General features: G+C 42.3%; 1 protein-coding gene across 2 annotated transcripts in view; it reads left to right on the top strand.

The window, feature by feature from the left end:
- The window catches only part of get1 (guided entry of tail-anchored proteins factor 1), a 52,230-nt gene extending 36,661 nt beyond the window's left edge, over positions 1 to 15,569 (top strand). The window contains exons 2-5 of one of the 2 annotated variants that reach the window (XM_067993290.1): positions 780 to 945; positions 6,711 to 6,778; positions 10,494 to 10,608; positions 12,241 to 15,569. In XM_067993290.1, coding sequence (XP_067849391.1) covers positions 780 to 945; positions 6,711 to 6,778; positions 10,494 to 10,608; positions 12,241 to 12,314 — 423 coding nt within the window. In that variant the 3' untranslated portion in view covers positions 12,315 to 15,569. The remainder of the gene's footprint in view (positions 1 to 779; positions 946 to 6,710; positions 6,779 to 10,493; positions 10,609 to 12,240) is intronic. The other variant, XM_067993291.1, reaches the window with a different exon arrangement.
- Positions 15,570 to 19,888: the final 4,319 nt, after the last annotated feature.

The following is a 19,888-nucleotide window of genomic DNA, read 5'->3' as shown; positions in this document are numbered from 1 at the left end:
CACTTTTGACAGAAGATGCTTGCAAATATTTCAACCTTGCCCAAATGGCCATTCTTTACATGAGCCTGAATAGCGAGGTTTGGCAAGTTATTTGACTGGGGACAGATGGTATTGCAGCCAAGTCCGAGCCTGTCTTATCCAACTGTATGGTCTGGGACGGGACGGGGGCGGGTGGTGGGGTGTCAAGGTGTTAAACACCAGTTTCTCTGTCGATGGGCTAGTAATGAGGATTTCAAATACTTGGGTACAGATTGGTAAGTCCAGGGGAGCAAGGGTACTGAAACTATGATCTCTTTGGTATAGTTCACCTTGTACCCCAAAAATAAATAACACTATCTGTACAGTGTTTGGTCCTGGCATGCCATTTACAAAACATATAGTCCATCTCAATGACTATTAATGATGTGTAATGGTACTTGAAAGGCATCACTGTAGCTTTACATGTTTGTTTCTTATTGCCCTCATTAGGATGGAGCCATTCAAACTACAAATTGCCTCCATGTCACTTCATGATTCGAACTATTTGTGATATTCTTGGCAGGAACCTGTCAGTGGACCAGTCCATGCCTATCCCCCACACTGGAGGAACAGGACAAGAGGACAGCAACTCCTCTGGATTTTACAGTATAATTAATTTGCACGTTGATGAGAATTATGTGTTTTCACAGGTGCAAAGGATGTTTAATCAAATGCATAGAGATTATAAATAGTATATTACTAGGCTGGACAATTCTGCATGCTTATGCTACCTCTTTCTAATGAACACTTACCTTTTTCAGATAGCCAAACTTCTGCAGAAAGACGGAGAGACTGAGCTCCAAATGAGAATCGAAATTGGAAACATGAAGCAGGAGTTAGCAACGATCAGCATGATGGATGAGTTTGCTCGATACGCACGCCTGGAGCGCAAGATTAACAAAATGACCGATAAACTGAAAACCCACGGTACTGAGAAACCTGTTTCTCCATTTTTATAAAGATTACTGCAGGCAAAAAACTGACACAATCTCTGTTGCTCTTTTGTGGGTTATGGGGAACAAAAGGTGTGTTGCCCCCATTCTCTCTTCCCCCACTCCCCTCCTACCAATAAATGTTGTCACTTGAACAAGGAAGGGGAGGTGGAAGATTATGCTCCTAAATCTTATTAAATGCTGCTGTCTAAACCCACCCATGAGGAGGTGAGATTGATCTGAGTGACTTTCTTTCCAGTTCTTGCTTCTCTAGAATGGACCTGGTCTCTTTCTATTAATTACTGAGCCTGGGGAACTCTTAGCTCTTATAACTCTTATTCTGCTTTCCTTATTCTGGAATGGATCACACCTGAATGTAACATGGCCTTTTTTTTTCATTTAAAAAAAATGTCCATTTTTTTGGTTCTCTGTCTCCATTTTACTTCTCTTCCCCCTCTTTCATAGAATCATAGAAAATTTATGGCATATAGGGAAGCCAATCGGCCCGTCATATCTGCACCAGCCAAAAATGAGCCACTCAGCCTAATCCCACTTTCCAGCACTTGGTCCATAGCCTTGTGGGTCATGGCACTTAAGGTGCACATCCAGGTACTTTTTAAATGCGTTGAGGGTTTCTGCCTCTACCACCCTTTCAGGCAGTGAGTTCCAGACCCCTACCACTCTCTGGGTGAAATTTTTTTTCCTCCGCTCCCCTCCAATCCTTCTACCAATCACTTTAAGTCAATGCCCACCGGTTAGTGACCTCTCTGCTAAGGGAAATAGGTCCTTCCTATCCACTCTATCTAGGCCCCTCATAATTTTGCACACCTCAATTAAATCACCCCTCAGCCTCCTCTGTTCCAAAGAGAACAACCCCAGCCTATCCAATCTTACCTCATAGCTAAAATTCTCCAGTCCATGCAACATCCTCGTAAATCTCCTCTGTACCCTCTCTAGTGCAATTACATCCTTCCTGTGATGCGAGCAGAACTGTACACAGTTCTCAAGCTGTGGCCTAACCAGTGTTTTATACAGTTCCAGAATAACCTCCCTGCTCTTATATTCTATGCCTCGGCTAATAAAGGAAAGTATTCCATATACCGTCTGAACCACCTTATCTACCTGTCCTGCTACCTTCAGGGATCCTCTACACCTTTCAGTATCCTCCCATTTATTGTGTACTCCCTTGCCTTGTTTGCCCTCCCTAAATGGATTACCTCACACTTCTCCAGATTGAATTCCATTTGCTACTTTTCTGCCCACCTGACCAGTCCATTGATATCTTCCTGCAGTCTACAGCTTTCCAACTCACTATCAACCACACGGCTGATTTTTGTATCATCTGCAAACTTCTTAATCATGCCTCCTACATTTAAGTCCAAATCGTTCATTTAGATCACAAAAAGCAAGGGACTTTGTACCGAGCCCTGCGGAACACCACTGGAAACAGCCTTCCAGTCACAAACACCCATCAACCATTACCCTTTGCTTCCTGCCACTGAGCCAATTTTGGATCCAACTTGCCAACTTGGATCCCGTGGGCTTGTACTTGTTTGACCAGTTTGCCATGTGGGACCTTGTCAAAAGCCTTGCTAAAATCCATGTATACTGCATCAAATGCACGACCCTCATCGACCCTCCTTGTTACCTCATCAAAAAATTAAATCAAGTTAGTCAGACTCGACCTTCCCTTAACAAATCCGTGCTGTCTGTCCTTGATTACTCTGTGCCTTTCTAAGTGATGGTTTATCCTGACCCTCAGAATTGATTCCAATAATTTGCCCACCACTGAGGTTGGACTGACTGGCCTGTAATTACTTGGTCTATCCCTCACTTCCTTTTTAAAGAATGGTACAATGTTAGTGGTCCTCCAATCCTCTGGCCTGTACCCAGTGAGGATTGGAAAATGATGGTCAGAGCCTCCGCTATTTCCTCCCTTGCTTCCTTTAACAACCTGGGATATATTTCCATCTGGCCCTGGTGATTTATCTACTTTCAAAGATGCTAATCTCCTTCATACTTCCTCTCTCACTAACTTTATACCATCCAATATTTCACACTCCTCCTCCTTAACTACAATGTCTGCATCGTCCCTCTCTTTTGTGAAGACAGACGCAAAGAACCATACCAACATCTTCCGCCTCCACACATAGGTTACCTTTTTGGTCTCTAATAGGCCCTACTCTTTCCTTAGTTATCTTCTTGCTCTTAATATATTTATTAAACAACTTTTGGGTTTTCCTTGATTTTACTTGCCAATATTTTTTTATGCCCTCTCTTTGCTTTCTTAATTTCCTTTTTTATTTCACCCCTACACTTTTTTATACTCCTCTCGGCTTTTTGAATTCTCAGTGTCTGACATAAGCTTTCCTTTTCTGCCTTATCTTACCCTGTTTGCTCCTTGTCATCCAGGGGCTCTAGATTTGGCAGCCCCACCCTTTTTCTTTGTGGGAACATGTGTTTACACTGCACCCCTTGAATCTTCCCCTCGAATGCCTCCCACTGCTCTGACATTGATTTACTTCCAAGTAGCTGTTTCCAGTCCACTTTTGCTAAATCACTTAGCTTAGTAAAATTGGCCTTTCCCCAGTTGAGAACTTTTACTCCTGTTCTATCTTTGTCCTTTTCCATAACTATGCTAAAACTAACTGAATTATGATCACTACCACCAAAATGCTCTCCCATTGATACTCCTTCCACCTGCTCAGCCTCATTTCCTAAAACTAAATCCAGAACTGCCCCCTCTCTTGTTGGGCTTGCTACGTACTAGCTTAAAAAAGTTCTCCTGAATGCAATTTAAGAATTTTGTGGCCTCTATACCTTTCACACTGTTTGTGTCGAAGTTAATATTAGGGTAGTTGAAATCCCCTACTATTACCGCCCTACTGTTTTTACATTTCTCAGAAATTTGCCTACACATTTGCTCCTCTATCTCCCTCTGACTGTTTGTTTGGGAGTCTATAAATACTCTCCCAGTAGTGTGACTGCCCCTTTTTTTTGTTCCTTAGCTCGACCAATATGGCCTCATTTGATGATCTTACTAACATATCATCCCTCCTCACAGCTGTAATTGTTTTTTTAACCAAAATTGCCACCCCCCTCCTTTTTTATCCCCCTCTCTATCGTGTCTGAAAACCCTGGAACCAGGAATGTTGAGCTGCCATTCCTGCTCCTCTTTAAGCCTTGTTTCTGTAATAGATAAGATATTGTACTGCCATGTATCTATCTGTGCCCTCAGTTCATCTGCCTTATTCACTATACTTCTTGCATTGAGGTATATACTTTTAAGCACTGCCAAATTCTCTTGCTGTTTATTTTCTAACTGCCTTCCTAAGTCACTTAATAATTTTCTGCCTTCTATCTCCAGTTCTGATTCTGTCCCATCTGAATCTACACTCAGGTTCCCATCCCCCTGCCAAGCTAGTTTAAACCCTCCCCAACAGCACTAGCAAACCTCCCCGTGAGCATTTTGGTCCTGGCCCTGTTGAGGTGCAACCCGTCCAGCTTGTACAGGTCCCACGTCACCCACAACCGGTCCCCATGCCCCAGGAATCTAAAGCCCTCCCTCCTGCACCATTTCTTCAGCCACTCATTCATCTGCTCTGTCCTCCTATTTCTATACTCACTAGCACGTGGCACCGGGAGTAATCCGAAGATTACTACCTTTTGAGGTCCTGCTTCTTACTCTTTTTCCTAACTCCTGAAAATCTTCCTGCAGCACCTCATCCCTCTTTCTGCTTATGTTGTTAGTGCCGATATGGACCACGACTCTGGCTGTTCTTCCTCCCCCTCCAGAATGTTCTGCAGCTGCTCTTTGACCCTGGCACCAGGGAGGCAACATACAGAAACGCCTGTCGGCTCCCCTAACTATAGAATCCCCTATCACTATTGCTCTGCTGACCTTACTCCTCTTCCACCCCCCCCCACCCCCCCTTGTACAGCTGAGCTACCCATGGTGCGATGGTCTTGGCTCTGGCTGCACTCCCCAGAGGAACCCTCTCCCTCACCGGTATTCAGAACTGAATGCTGGTTAGAGAGCGAGATGCACTCAGGGGGCTCCTGCACTACCCGCCTGTTCCTCCTTGTCTGTCTGGCATTCACCCAGTCCCCCTCTGCCTGCACTCTCTTAAGCTGCGTGTGACCACCTCCAGAATCGTGCTATCCACGTAGCTCTCAGCCTCGTGGATGCACTGCAGTGGCGCCAGCTGCCGCTTAACCTCCGAAGTACTGAGCCTGAGTTCGAGCTCCTCCAGCTGACAACACTTCTTGCACCTGTGGTTGTCCAGGACACGGGAAGCGTCCTAGAGTTCCCAAGACGTGCATTCGATGGGTCTGAGCTGCCCTGTTATGCCTCGGTTTATTAGGTTATTAACTAAGCTTAACAAAAATAAACTAAAGACTTAAAAAGAAATACTCGCCAATCAGCTCCTTCTCTTGTGTTGATGTCAGTTTTTTTTTTTCTCTCTCCCTGATGCTGGCCGCTCCTCTGCTCCACCGCCTCAGCTGATCCTGCGCTCCTGACTCCCGCCTTTTTCTGGGCCGCTCCTCTGCTCCACCGCCTCAGCTGATCCTGCGCTCCTGACTCCCGCCTTTTTCTGGGCCGCTCCTCTGCTCCACCGCCTCAGCTGAAGACACTGACTCCCTCAGAAGTGTAGTTCTACAGGTGTTCTCTGGTGCTTCATTCAAATGCTCAGTATTCATGTGTGAGCCATAAAGTTTAGTGCCAACAGGCTGCAAAAGATATCATAGGTAAACCTAATCCTTTGCCTCTCCAAATGTCCACACATGCTAACTTTCAGGGGGTCTCTGTATATAATGATCAGGCGCATTTCCAACACTGCCTCTCTCTTTCCCCCTCCCCCAAAAAATCTAGGATGCTTCAGCTAATTGTATGACCTTTACTGTGCCCATGCTGACATCGGCTAACTCAACGCAGGCTCAAATCTCTCTGTGTTGGGCTGAGATTTTACCTATAAGTTATTGAAGATCTTTTCCTTTTCCAAAAAAAACAAGTTTCTGTGAGCAATTGGCTGGAAAGATTGTGTTCAGTGCAGTCGATTTGCAGTTTTATAGATACAGAAAATTATTTGTCATTGTAATTTATATTAAAATTTTAATACTCAAAATATATTTCTCACCTACGCTTTGTGTATTCAGGCAGGGCAAGGATACTGTGCTACAACTGGTTTTCATGTTCTTTGTCAAGGAGGAGGAAAAACCAGGCAGGTTATCTATTCCTGATCATTAGCCAGTGACCTCTGGTAGAAAATGTGCATATCTGAATATTGAGTGAAACCAGCATCATGCTTGACTGACATTTGCAGTCACCTAAGTGGTCACTTTTTTTTCCACTCGCTCATGTGTTTTCTTGCACTTGCTCTCGTGAGGGAGAGGGAGAGAATCCCTCTTGTGTGCTATTACTCTACTCTTTCTAATTGACAAGGATTCAGAAACTCATAGTATCATAGAGTCTTACTTTCCAATGGAAACTGGTCAAATTTAGATTCAGATGATACCCAATTATGAGGGACGGATGATTCTGATGAGGCAGCTCAGAAAATAAAATTGGTTGCTACAGTGGGGAACATCTTTCTGGATGGACAATGGCCCAATGGCCTTCCTCATCTCTTGATCTTTTGATCTTGTAAAGTGATGACTTCTGGTTTACACTAGTTGGGACCTCACCAGTATTAAATAAAATTGGAGCATCGTCTATTAATTGTCTGACAAACTACTGAGCAGAATGTCTTCTTTTTATAGTCAAAACAAGAACGGCACAGTTAGCAAAGATCAAGTGGGTGGTGAATATTGTCTTTTATATTGTTCAGGTAAGTGTGTGTTCTTAAAAAAAAAAACATGTAGAATTTTGGATTTTTGTAAAATGTTCATCTAAAGAAGTGATTAACCATCTCATTGCTGTTAGTGGGATCTTGCTGTGCAGAAAGTGTCTGCCCTCATAAGTTGCTACAATTCAAAGTAATTGTTTGAGATGTTCCTGAAAGACATAAAGGGCTATATAAATTCAAGTCTGTTACCGTGAAATTTTTGCTTATTTAGGGTAGGGGATGTCATTGAGAGATTGAACTTTTTTTTTCATTGTCACTACTGTGTCAGCATTAAGCTCTCCTAGGTGCAGAGTTAAATATGTATCTCGCCTATCTTAATAATGTGCTGTAATCCCAAGTTAAAGAGAAAAAGCCTTGCTGCATCAGTGTGACATTTTCTTCCCACATCAGCCATCTACACTTCCTTTGAGATTGTCAATGTGTGCAGCCTTGGTCTGCAGTCCTATGGAGACGAGGATCTAGGTTGAGTCTGCCCAAACTCATTGCACAAAGGATCTGTATTGCTGGCAGAGAGAAAAGACTTTCCCATCATCAGTCTGTGCTGATTTAGACCTACATCCCAGTGAAAGGGCCATATGTTAACCCGCTGTGTTGTGCGCTCATGTAATATATGAACATACGAACTAAGAGCAGGAATAGGCCATTCGGCCCCTCGAGCCTGCTCTGCCATTTAATAAGATCATGGCTAATTTGATTGCAACCTCGACCCTAATTTCCCGTCTACCGCCTTTACCTTTGACTCCCTTGTTAATCAAGAATCTATCTAACTCTGCCTTAAAAATGTTCAGTGACCCTGCCTCCACTGCTCTCTGGGGAAGGGAGACTCACGACCCTCTGAGAGAAAAAGTTTCTCCTCATCTTAAATGAGAGATCCCTTATTTTTAAACTCTGGCCCCTAGTTCTAGTCTCCCACAAGGGGAAACATCCTCTCAGCATCTATCCCTTCTAGTCCCCTCAGGATTTTATATGTTTCAATAAGATCACCTCTCATTCTTCCAAACTCCAGTGTATACAGGCCCAACTTGTCCAACCTTTCCTCATAAGATAACCCCCTCATCCCAGGAATCAGTCGGGTGAACCTTCTCTGAACTGCCTCCAAAGCAATTATGTCCTTTCTTAAATAAGGAGACCAAAACTGCACACAGTATTCTAGATGTGGTCTCACTGATGCCCTGTACAACTGAAGAAAAACATCTCTACTTTTATATTCCAATCCCCTTGCAATAAACGACACCATTCCATTTGCCTTCCTAATCACTTGCTGTACCTGCATACTAACTTTTTGTGATTTATGTACTAGGACACCCAGATCCTTTTGTGTACCTCAGAGATCTTCAATCTGTCTCCATTTAAATAATATACTGCTTTTCCATTCCACTGGCCAAAGTGGACAAGTTCACATTTTCCCACATTATACAACATCTGCCAAATTTTTGCCCACTCACTTAACTTATCTATATCCCTTTGCAGGCTCCTTTATGTCCTTTTCAGAACTTACTTTCCTACCTACCTACCTTTGCGTCATCAGCAAATTTAGCATCTGTACATTCGGTCCCTTCATCCAAGTCATTGATGTAGATTGTAAATAGTTGAGGCCCAAGCACTGATCCCTGAGGCATTCCACTCGTTACATCTTGCCAACCTGAAAATGACCCATTTTTGCCTACTCGCTGTTTCCTGTTACATAGGAACAGGAGTCGGCCATTCAGCCCCTCGTGCCTGCTCTGCCATTTGATAAGATCATGGCTGATCTGTGATCTAACTCCATATACCTGCCTTTGGCCCATATCCCTTAATACCTTTGGTTGCCAAAAAGCTATCTATCTCCGATTTAAATTTAGCAATTGAGCTAGTATCAATTGCCATTTGCGGAAGAGAGTTCCAAACTTCTACAACCCTTTGTGTGTAGAAATGTTTTCTAATCTCACTCCTGAAAGGTCTGGCTCTAATTTTTAGACTGTGCCCCCACTCCTAGAATCCCCAACCAGCGGAAATAGTTTATCTCTATCCATCCTATCTGTTCCCCTTAATATCTTATAAACTTCGATCAGATCACCCCTTAACCTTCGAAACTCTAGAGAATACAACCCCAATTTGTGTAATCTCTCCTCTTAACTTAACCCTTGAAGTCCGGGTATCATTCTAGTAAACCTACGCTGCACTCCCTCCAAGGCCAATATGTCCTTCCGAAGGTGCGGTGCCCAGAACTGCTCACAGTACTCCAGGTGCAGTCTAACCAGGGTTTTGTATAGCTACAGCAGAACTTCTGCCTCCTTGTACTCTAGTCCTCTAGATATCAAGGCCAGCATTCCATTAGCTAACCAGTCCTTTATCCATGCTGATATGTTACCCCCCACACCATGAGCTCTTATTTTGTGGAGTAGCTTTTGATGTGGCACCTTGTCAAAAGCCTTCTGGAAATCCAAGTACACCACATCCACATGATCCCCTTTATCCACGTTGCTTGTTACTTCCTCAAAGAACTCTAATAAATTAGTCAAACATGATTTCCCTTTCACAAAGCCATGTTGACTCTGCCTGATTGCATTGAGATTTTCTAAGTGCCCTGCTATAACCTCCTTAATAATAGATTCTAGCATTTTCCCTATGACAGATGTTAAGCTAACTGGCCTGTAGTTTCCTGCATTCTGTCTCCCTCCTTTCTTGAATAGAGGAATTACATTTGCTATTTTCCAATCTGATGGGACCCTTCCAGAATCTAGGGAATTTTGGAAAATTAATACCAATGCAGCTACTATCTCTGCAGCCACTTCTTTTAAGACGCTAGGATGAAGTCCGTCAGGACCTGGGGACTTGTCAGCTTTTTTGTATTGCGAGATATTGAAATCGAAGAGTAGAGCCAAGCCTCAGCCTATTCATGGGGACCACGTGCTTCAGAAAGAAATCAGTGCGATCCTTTGAACAGATTACCTACACGATTAGGAAATGGGAGGAAAATCCTGGTTACCAGCTGAGGCAAGAATAAGAGTAGAAATTGGGATTGGAAGGTTATGTAGTAGTCCTAACATGTTCTACCACAGATAATAGGGGAGTCCAGATTTTTCTCTTTGGAGATGGTAGATCCTGGGGCAAATCACAAGTCATTCTTACATTTATGATGTATTACAAGTCTTGTACATAGCATGCACTTCCTGTAAGGGTCATATTTACTTCCTGTCACACTTGCCCCCTCAAACTCAATGACACCACTATTGTGAGAGCAGCATATTCTGAGACTCGAATCATAGGAGATCTGCTATTATTTAATGGCTGAATCAAGGTTGGATGCAGGTAAAGGTATATTCCAGTTTGCAGGTAAAGGTATATTCCAGTTTGCTAAGAGAGGTCTTTGGTGCTGACCATTTGAAAAATGAAGTGCAAGTCCACAAATGTAACACAGGTGTCACAAGTGTGTTGTTGTACCACACAGTGAGTCCCCCATCTCAGCTGGACTGCTGAAGTGAGATAATAAACATGGGTAAAGCGTTTTCCACCAAGGATGGAAGATAAGAGGATATGTCAAACTGGGCTATTTTCTCATCTGTTTGGCAGTTTTTCTGCTTGCCCCTAGAAGGAAATGATGCATGGCATTGAGTCGGAGGGGGAAGCGATCTATGTACGCGCACTACGTTATTCTGTGCTGAATTCCCCATTGTGTACTCTGGATGTAAATGATTGTATTATGCTTTTCCTTCAGGCAGCTTTAATGATTTCCCTGATATGGAAATATTATTCGGAACCAGTTACTGTGCTCCCGCACAAATGGGTTGCGCCTTTGGAGCGGATGGTAGCTTTCCCAACTGGAGTCGCAGGTGCAGTATGATTAGGAATTATTTCATCTAACAAGAATGATTTAAAACATTAGATTTCTGGTAAGCGTGAACTAGAGTTCTTTTTCTTTTTCTTTTTTCCCCCATGGCTAACTCTTGCTGCAATACTGCTCCATTGATGGCAGCAACCCTTCGGCACCTTGCCTTAGTGGCTTTTCCAAACATGAGTGCAAATGTTGACGGTCAGCAAGCTGGGACAGCCGAGCTTGCCACTGCCCTACTTGATGCTCACCTACACAGACCTTCCAGGTTAAAGTAACTGGGTAGCAATCAAAGCAAGAGTCCTGACTGACTGCCTGCTTGCTTTTCCCCCCAAAGCCTTAGTGTCGGGATGCAGAGAACAATTGAAGTTCTGGATGTGGCCTGCTAATTTAGCATAGATGTGAGATCAAACTGTGGACCTTCATGGTCTGGCTCAATACTGCACTACACAGTACATAACCTTCATGAGCCACTGGAGGAAACATAACTTCATGAATATTATGTGTGAAATTGTATATGTTGGAAACCTTGCATGCTTACATTTCTACCTAATGGCCTTGCACAAATGGGTCGTCAGGTTTTCATTAAACTAATATCATGAGGATGAACAAGTTAGCTGAGCTTTCTTTGGTTCAGTTCAGCCAAAACCTCCATTAAATCGTAGATTAAATTATTTGTCAAACTTTTCAAACCCCCCACCACCACCACCCCTGCCCAAAAAGGAAAGAAATACCACTGGATGTAAAACAAAAATTGAATCCACTTGGGTAAGTGAGATGTGACTGTATGGTGAGAGTATGTGCACTCTATCTGGTAAACAAGAACTCTGCCTGTTTATATCCCTCAGTAGCTTGGTATGAAGACTTGTAAGCATGAGGATAGATTTTATACATGTGAGACACCTGGCTGGCCATTGCAAGATCAGCAGAAATCAGAAGATCAGACTCCCAACAGTCAAATTCTAGTAGTTACTGGCAGAGATGTTGGGTGGGCTTGAGGTTTATCTTCATTTTATAAACATCACTTGTACAACCTGTTAAATGAGAATCTGAAGCACACCAGAAAGACGAGTCAGCCCATTAAGCCCACTCCTTTCACCTACCATGTACAATATGCCATATTTTGACTTCACAGCAAAACCACCTCGGGAAAAGTTCTGCAAAACGTCTCCGTGAGCCCTAAAGGTTATTGAGCAAAAATCCAGATTATCTTGCATCTTTCTATCTATCCTTGTTATCCCCATTATTCAATTGTGTCCAGTTGCTTCATGTCTCCATGATTCTAACAGTGCAGAAACTACTGTTTTATAAATATTTAATGATTTGTGCATATTTAAGAACCTTCAAACCCATTCCTAAGCAGATTCAGCTCATTTTTGGAGCAGTTGATTGGTTATAGTAACTGCTCTTTCTGGGAATCTGTTTGTCAAGTACACCATTCTTGTAATAGTAGGACAAAGGGGTGAGCAGGAAGATGTCTGTTAACTTTGTGTTATGTGCATGCTTTTCCTCAGGTTTATGGGTGGCAGCACTGATTGTGGTGGTGTTTCAGTGACTGTGGATGTAAACTCTTGTTATAAATACACAGGACTTCGTATTGAGATACATATAACTTGTTTTGTTTTCCTTGCAGGTGGAGTTGGAATCACCTGCTGGCTGCTGGTCTGCAATAAAGTTGTGGCTGTAGCGTTGCAGCCATTCAGCTGAAATGTGCCTCCGGGAAATCAGCTAACCTGTATTTTATTTATTACTTTAGCAGTCCCCCACTAGGTTCAGCTCTTTTTAAGAATGATTTCCTTTGTGGTTTTTAAATTGTTTGCAATGTCATTTTGTAAAGCAATTTTAAAAATCTGCACTTGATTTGACCGGGGGAAGTGAAGAAGGGACCCAAAAATTAATTTTGTGAAGCACGTAGATTTTCGAGACTGAATTAATGGAATTTAGTCAGAGTATTTGGAGGGAGAAGACTTCATGTTACCTTGAAGAGGCAAAAGTTCAACCAGCCCAGAGATGTTAATCATCCTGAGATTTCTTGTTCATACTGTATTGCATCAAATGGATCCTGTTCTGGATCCCAAGAAAGGTTATGAACTGAGACTTTCAAATAAGTTATTCGTATTTTGTTTTTAGTAAGGAGGAGGGGTGATGTATTTATTAATTTGGGGTAACATCTGTTACTAGAAATCTAAATTTGCAGAATTTGTAGCCTTTTAAGAATGTGTCCCAACCAATTTTCCACTTTTGCACATCCCACACATGTTTTTAGTTGGAACTTTCAGAAAAGCTGTAATGAAGGGACCATTTGCAAGTGGTAAAAATGTATCTGCTGTTAAATGTCCAGTCTTACAATATATATATTAGTGTGTGTCAGCACAATACCCCAGTGAGAGTCAACCCCTTCAAGAGGGGAGAAGATTGGAAGTGGGGAAAGTTCACTACCAAATTAGGAAATCTACTAGGCCTTTAATCTGCTTCGTTTGGCTCAGTGCTACTGCACCTAGGGCAGAGCAGTAGGAAATTTGCATCTGTATGCAGGGTGTACAATTAGCTTTTAAAACAAAATTTTAAATTGTCTGATGGGAGCTATTTGTACACTTATCAAGCTGTTTTAGTTGCTCGTTGATTTTTACTTCAAAATTGTTGGTTAGAAGCTCTGCTGATAGGGCAGTTGGGAAAATGTACAGCATGATGTGCTCCTGAACCGTATAGACCCAGGCTTTGAATCTGGGAACTTTGTGATTAGCTATCTTGGCCATATTGAAAGTGAGGTGCCATAACTAGTTTCAGCATTACCTGGCTCTGGAGCAGAGAAATTCAATCAGGGTTCCAGATCCTGATAGTTATCCAGTGATTCCTGCTGGAAATGTGAGAGGATATTGGGTGAGAATAGGATGAAGCATGGGGGCAGCAATAACTTCCATGGTAATATAGCCCACTGAAAATCACTGCCCTGGCACATATATGAAAACGGCCCATTGGGTGGGGGCCCATCAGTGTTCTTGGAACCATACCCCAAGGTGAGACACCATGTTTAGCAGAGATGGGGAGATGATTGAAGGGAAAGGTGCAAGCTGGAGGAAGCCTGGCAGTAAACACTGTATGGAGCTATTCTTATGCAATATTGTGAATGGGAGTAGTGGGCTGTGTGTAGCAGTTTCAATTCATGATGTCAATTGAACTTATGTCTTGAAGGCGTGTAAAACAGTGAGGGAGAGATTCCGATAAGTGTGCAAAAATCTTCCAGGCAAAAGTTTTTGCTAAAAGAAAAATTCAAAAATATCATTGCAAGAAAATAATTGATTTGACTGTTGTAAGTATGTTTTAAGTTTGGTATCCTTTTTTTAAAACCTGGGACTTGCTCATCGACAATTGATGATGGGCTGGCATATTGTTTTGCAGAAAATTAAGAGTGGGTTCTCCTTTCTACTACTTTTAATACACAGAGTAGTGGGTACAGTAGAGGGAGTTGCAAAGCTGTGGATCAGTAGAAAAAAATTCCCAGAGCTTTTTTCCCCATTGCTGTGACAGGTTGAGGGAATGGGAAGAGTTCTTGCTCCCAAGCCTCCCTCAACGCTGCTCTGATCTTGTTGCTAGGAGTTGTGTGGTCAGAGGCCCAGGAATGACTTTGCTTCCATTATTCTCTTCCGTTTGTGTGAGTCCCAGGTCTCCACGCAGTACCTCTCCAGAATAGCTCCTATTGATATTGCACACTAATTACCATTGCACAGCGAGAAGTGATTACACCTATGCAGGGAAGACTAAGTGCTATGAGGCAGTGTTGATGGATAGAACCAGTGCTGCTATGCTATGATGAAATGGTCATTTTGTGATGTCTAAATGCAATGGTTTGCCAGATTCCGGGAGGGTATGAGGTTCAAGAAAGCTCTAGTTTATTCAATTATATTTTCTATTGGGTTTGACTTGTCCTTTTAAAACCTGGAGATAGATGTATTATAAGTACCAAGAATTTGTGTTGCCCTTGAAGCTATTGTCAGTCTTTAACCTGAACTTAAACTGGTTTCCAGGATATGCTGATGTAAATGTGTTAATTTTTAGCATCCTGTAAGCAGGTAAGAAGCAGTCTGTATCGTCTTGTAACTGCCTTCACTTTTCCAACAAAAAAGAATATCTTGCATGTTTTGACTGACCAAATGTTAGTTCTAATGTTAGTGTTTGGAGTTGGTCGCAGTGCACATTGTATTAATGTCTTGCTACTTTAACAGTTATTTTACTTTCAGTCTCCACTAAGTATTTGCTAAAATAGTAATTGTTTGGGGAGGAAGGAGACTGCCAACAGATTGTCGCTAAACTTGCAGATTCCCTTGGTGGAATTTTTTTTCTCTCGCCAGAGCAATTTTCTCCCTTCTTGAAGTCAACTTCACGTTGAGATATACTTTCCATGGGCAGTGGCGATTGTTCATCTGTGTGCTCCACACAAAGTGTGATGGGCTATTTGGCTGCAAGAGTGTATGTTGCCTCAATGTGTTGTTCCACAGAAGTCAATAAACAATGGAGCTTCACTTCTTGATGGTGCAGTGCTTTGTGCCTGCAGCATATAATGCCTCAAATGGGGAGGATACCAATTATACCCCCTCCCGATCTGCTGAGTTCTTGATTTCAGTGATTTTCTCTGTGGGGGAGGTACTATGTTAGGACAGGGTACCTTTGTGTTGGGGTTCAAAGGGCAAAATTGAAAGGAAGGTTACTTTTCCGTACCTTCCCCAGCAGCGCTCAGTGATGCCTTCAGGGTGTGTTTTACCTCGGAGCTAATGGGGAGTAAGGTGGGAAGAACCTTTTTATGTAAAATAAATTAGTTTTAGATGGAGGAAGATGGTTAGTTGAAGATGACTGCATTATACAGGTAGTAGGGAAAGTAGAAGCAAATCTGCAGTATTCTGTCTTATTAGTTATATTGTGCCTGATTACCTGTAATACCTGTTAATAAACATTGGTTGCTCCCTACTCCATGTGGCTTTTGTGTGAACATTTTGTAATGTCTACAGTGGACATACAGAAGTGTGACTGGTTTTCTTTTTATTGATCTACATGGATATAGTTCAAAGCAGAAATTCGAAATGTTTTCCTAATTATGTCACACTTAAGACTTTCTAAAAATCTGTTTAAAATTTCACATTTTTGTTTAACACTTTTTAACAAGAACTCATCAATGGAACCTATGCAGCAGTGGTGTTTGTGAATAAAGAGCTTTCATTCATTTGTATGCAGGTTGTATGTGACTGTGAGAACTACATATGCAGGTTGATGCTTGAATCGTGGAACCGGCCACACTACATTTATTCTGTTCCATTATTCAGTGGCATTTCTACTCTCTATGGATGGAACATGGACAAGACCGTTTATGCTACCCATCATACCTTGCCAGGTGTTTCGCACATTCAAGGCAATGAATAGATGGTGCTCAGAAAGCAGCATTCCTTTGTCCTTGGATCTGGATGACACCAATCACAGAATTTAACGTCTGAGATGGTCTTTAGCTGTCCCTCCAACCTGCTTCTCCTTGTCACCTGTAATTAGCCCTCCTCCTTTGTGCTCCATGTTTAACCTGGTGCTCCCCATTTAAATAGTAACTCGATATCCAGCAGCCCAGGATTATAGTTATTGGGCAGCTGCTTGCTACTGTACAGTGAGTGTTGTTGTGAGATGGAAGCCACTGCATCTTCAGGCCTGCAACTTGCTTTTCGTCAACTATATCTGTGAAAACAATAGTATTAAATGTCTGATTGACAACAAATTCCTTGTAAGAAATATCACTTACCATCACGTGCTGTGCTTGTGATGTTCTGGTGCCTACTAAGTTTCCTATTGACAGGATGCCCAGGTGCATCACAAATTCACTGGGGTGGAGGGAAGAAGTAGTGGAGATGCAGGTTGCCAGTTTCTATGACCATTTATAATGGCCTCAATGAGTTGCATTCCACACTCCAGACTCATTTCTTCCAGGTGGGTTAAAGACTTCAGGTTGGGAAGATATCACCAGCTGCTTGTGTCTCCTTTCTCTTATAGGTTTCCTTTTCCTATAAACAGAAATTGGTGAATGTTTTCACAAGCTCTGTCATTGCTACATAAATTGGCCACTCTGCCTACCAAAACATGATGGCAAGAACATGCAATGTACAATGGGTACACATTGGAGTTTTTATTTGGCCCTATTTTTCTGATCACTTAGTGCCATCATTAAAAGGTGCGTTATGCTTGAATATGGACTGATTTGTGATTGTTTGAGAAAGACTAAAGGGTTCCCAAATGATCAGCAAGCGTATAATGTGACTATGCAGCTGGTTGAGGTGAAAGTATATGGCTGAGATGCCAACCAGAAGAGGGTATGCTCAGCGGAACTTGGTAATGTTAAGTCTGTTACCCTTCTTTCACATCTGTGTTGAGGGCCTCCTCCCCACATCTCTTCCTATGTCCCCTGAGCAGCTACCTTCTGTGGAATATGGCCCTCCAAATGGAGGATGGCAACACTTCTTTGCTTCGTGTTGCAGTACTAATGGGTTCTGTCTGTTAAAGCATTCCTCCCTTCTACACAGGCCTTTGTACTCCGCTCCATCATTTTTAATATACCAGCAAAGCCAATTTCTAAATGCAGAACTTGCAAAGCACAGAAGTGCTCGTTTGATGGCACAGCAGCAGCCCTCTGCAGTTTCTGTATCAAATTGCTTTTTCCCCCCACACCCTCTCCTCCACACTCTCAGCAGCTAGACCAATCGCACTGGTGCTGCATATTTATTAAAAGGAGAGGACCTCAGAAAATGCTGGGATGTCCTTCGTTCTCCCATGATCCAGTAAGATAAGTTAAAGTAAAAATGACCTTGTACTGACCCAGATTACATAAAGTCTCAGGCAGTGGTCGGATCAAAAACCATCAAATCATGACATCAGTATGCATAGCGACATCAAGAGGTTTCTTATGGTAATTGTGCCCTCCATTGGAACAGTGTGTTTACTTCGACCAGCAGAAGCAGAGAAGGCCCAGGGGGATAAAAATGTTTTCCTGACCATCAGCTGTAACTAACTAACGTGGTGAGTTTATTTTACATTTGTTGTCAATGTCACGAGACCATGCATTAGGATCCAGTGGCACAAAAGCAGCGAAAGACTTCCATGCCATCAATCTGAGCATAATGTGAAAGCATATTGCTAATCGACTATTACTAGTTAAATTCTTCCTCCATTTCTACACACTTGTTGAATTTACAATTTTGGATTTTGTGGACTGAACCTGAAGTCTGGAGTTTCTCCCTATTCCCATCCCCTCATCCTGCAATGTTTGCCAAAATTGTAAAATTATTTTATTCCCCTGTGGACAGTTCTTGCCTTGATGTGTGGAAATTCTGAAATATATTAAATGCTATTTGTATTTAAACATGTAGGCAACGATGGGTATATTGCTCTCCTTCCCTGCCAACCTCTTCCCCCATCTACGGCTTGTATGCGTACTTTTTATTGCAGCACTTGTGCATTTGCCAGGCTTGAAACAGTAACTTCACACATTGGTGCACAACCCTGTATGTATGCTGTAATAATAAATTCCTCTTGCAGCTTTGGAAATTTGCTGTACACAAATAAGAAAATACAGCTTTTGGTTTGCTGTAAACAGAAGACAGTAAGTAGGCAGACTAGGATATTCATAGCAAAAAGGAGGGGAAAGCTATCATTAGAGAATGCAGACTACAATTATGTTGATTGAGTATGCCTCTGCACTAGTATAATGGAGCATTATATTGTGTGTATTTAAATTCCAATGTTACAATTCCCTGACATTTTTGTTGCCACCCACCATACTCCAATGTCCTGCTTCAATGCTACTTTAATTAAACCGATTAACTCAAAGGAAAGCACTAATTTTTTTTTCTCTAAATTTCTAGTCCAATTTTTGTTTGTGTTCGTTGCTGTTCAGAAGTTGCTGCTGGGATTTATAGTTGTGAACCTACGGGAATGGCCAAGGACCAGAGTGCATAAAACAAGATCTCCAGAAAGAGGAAGGCTGGCCCATCCATCCAACAAACCTAGAACCCCAAATTTTTCTTTTTTTCCTTTTTCTTTCTCTTGCTCTCTCCCCTCGCACATTCTCTCGCTCCTTATGTGCTCTCTCGCTTTCTCCATCCCCTTTCCTCCCCTCCCCTCCCCCCAATCTTTTTTAATGCTGCAATCCAAGCCTCATGTTGAGGCCTCAAGGTTGAAAAAACTAGCAGAGGAAGTAGAAATAAATCATGTAGCAACAAAGCCACACAACAGAAGTTATGAAAACTTACTTTCTTTCCAAATTTAAACAGCTGCCTTGTGTTTCCAGAATCTAGAATAACATAACCATTTGCATGTTACATGCAGATGATGTCCTAAACTAATGAAGTAACTAGAAGCTATTAACCTTCCTTGGCTTTGTTCTTTTGGCTCTTGCCCTGCTACTTAGTCATGGTTTTTATTTTTCCCTTTAATGTACAGGAATCCCTGTAGCAATGAGAGCTCTTGGCCATGCACATGGTAACTCTATTGGACCACCTACATCACTGGTTGGTTTAAAGTATACCTCCTTCAAGTTTGATTGTTGCCTGTGGTGAGTGGTACAGTTCACATTAATCCTTTTATAAACTGATTAAATGGGGGATCACTGTGCTTGATTTCAGCTGAACTGATTAGCCTCTAGAAAAAGATATCATTAAGAAAAATTAGCACTAATGAACCAACCCTTTTCTACCCTACCAAAGCATTCTTATGGCCAGGTTTCAGAGCTGTGGTTTATCAAGCATTAGTCCTTTCCCGCCACCTCCCTTATTAAATTAAAAGCAAAAGACTGCGGATGCTGGAATTCTGAAATAAAAACAGAAAATGCTGGAAACGCTCGGCAGGTCAGGTAGCATCTGTGGAGAGGGAGAGATAGAGTTAAAGTTTCAGGTCAATGACCTTTCATCAGAACTAAAGGAAGTTAGAGATTTAACCGTTTATAAGCAAGTGCAGTGCAGGGCGGAGGAAAGAACAAAAGGGAAGGTCTGTGATAGGGTGGCGGGCAGGAGTGATTAAATGACAAAAGAGATAATGGCAAAAGGCTGTGGCAATGGGACTTCGTTGGTCTGCTTTAATTGATTTCACTGCTCCTGGACCAGGGAGGGGAGAATTAGCCAGGATTCCTGCGCTTGGGTGTAATTCAGTTGGTAACACCTTGCATTTGTATAATGTCTTTAGCATAGGGCGATGTCTCTGGGTGCTTCACCAGAGAGTCATACCTAGCACAAAGGAAGATGGTAGTGGTTGTTGCAGGC

Source organism: Heptranchias perlo, chromosome 11, assembly GCF_035084215.1.
Source record: "Heptranchias perlo isolate sHepPer1 chromosome 11, sHepPer1.hap1, whole genome shotgun sequence".
Taxonomy (NCBI): Eukaryota; Metazoa; Chordata; class Chondrichthyes; order Hexanchiformes; family Hexanchidae; genus Heptranchias; species Heptranchias perlo.
Note: the sequence above shows the minus strand (reverse complement) of the source record. Positions and strands in the feature narration are given on the sequence as shown.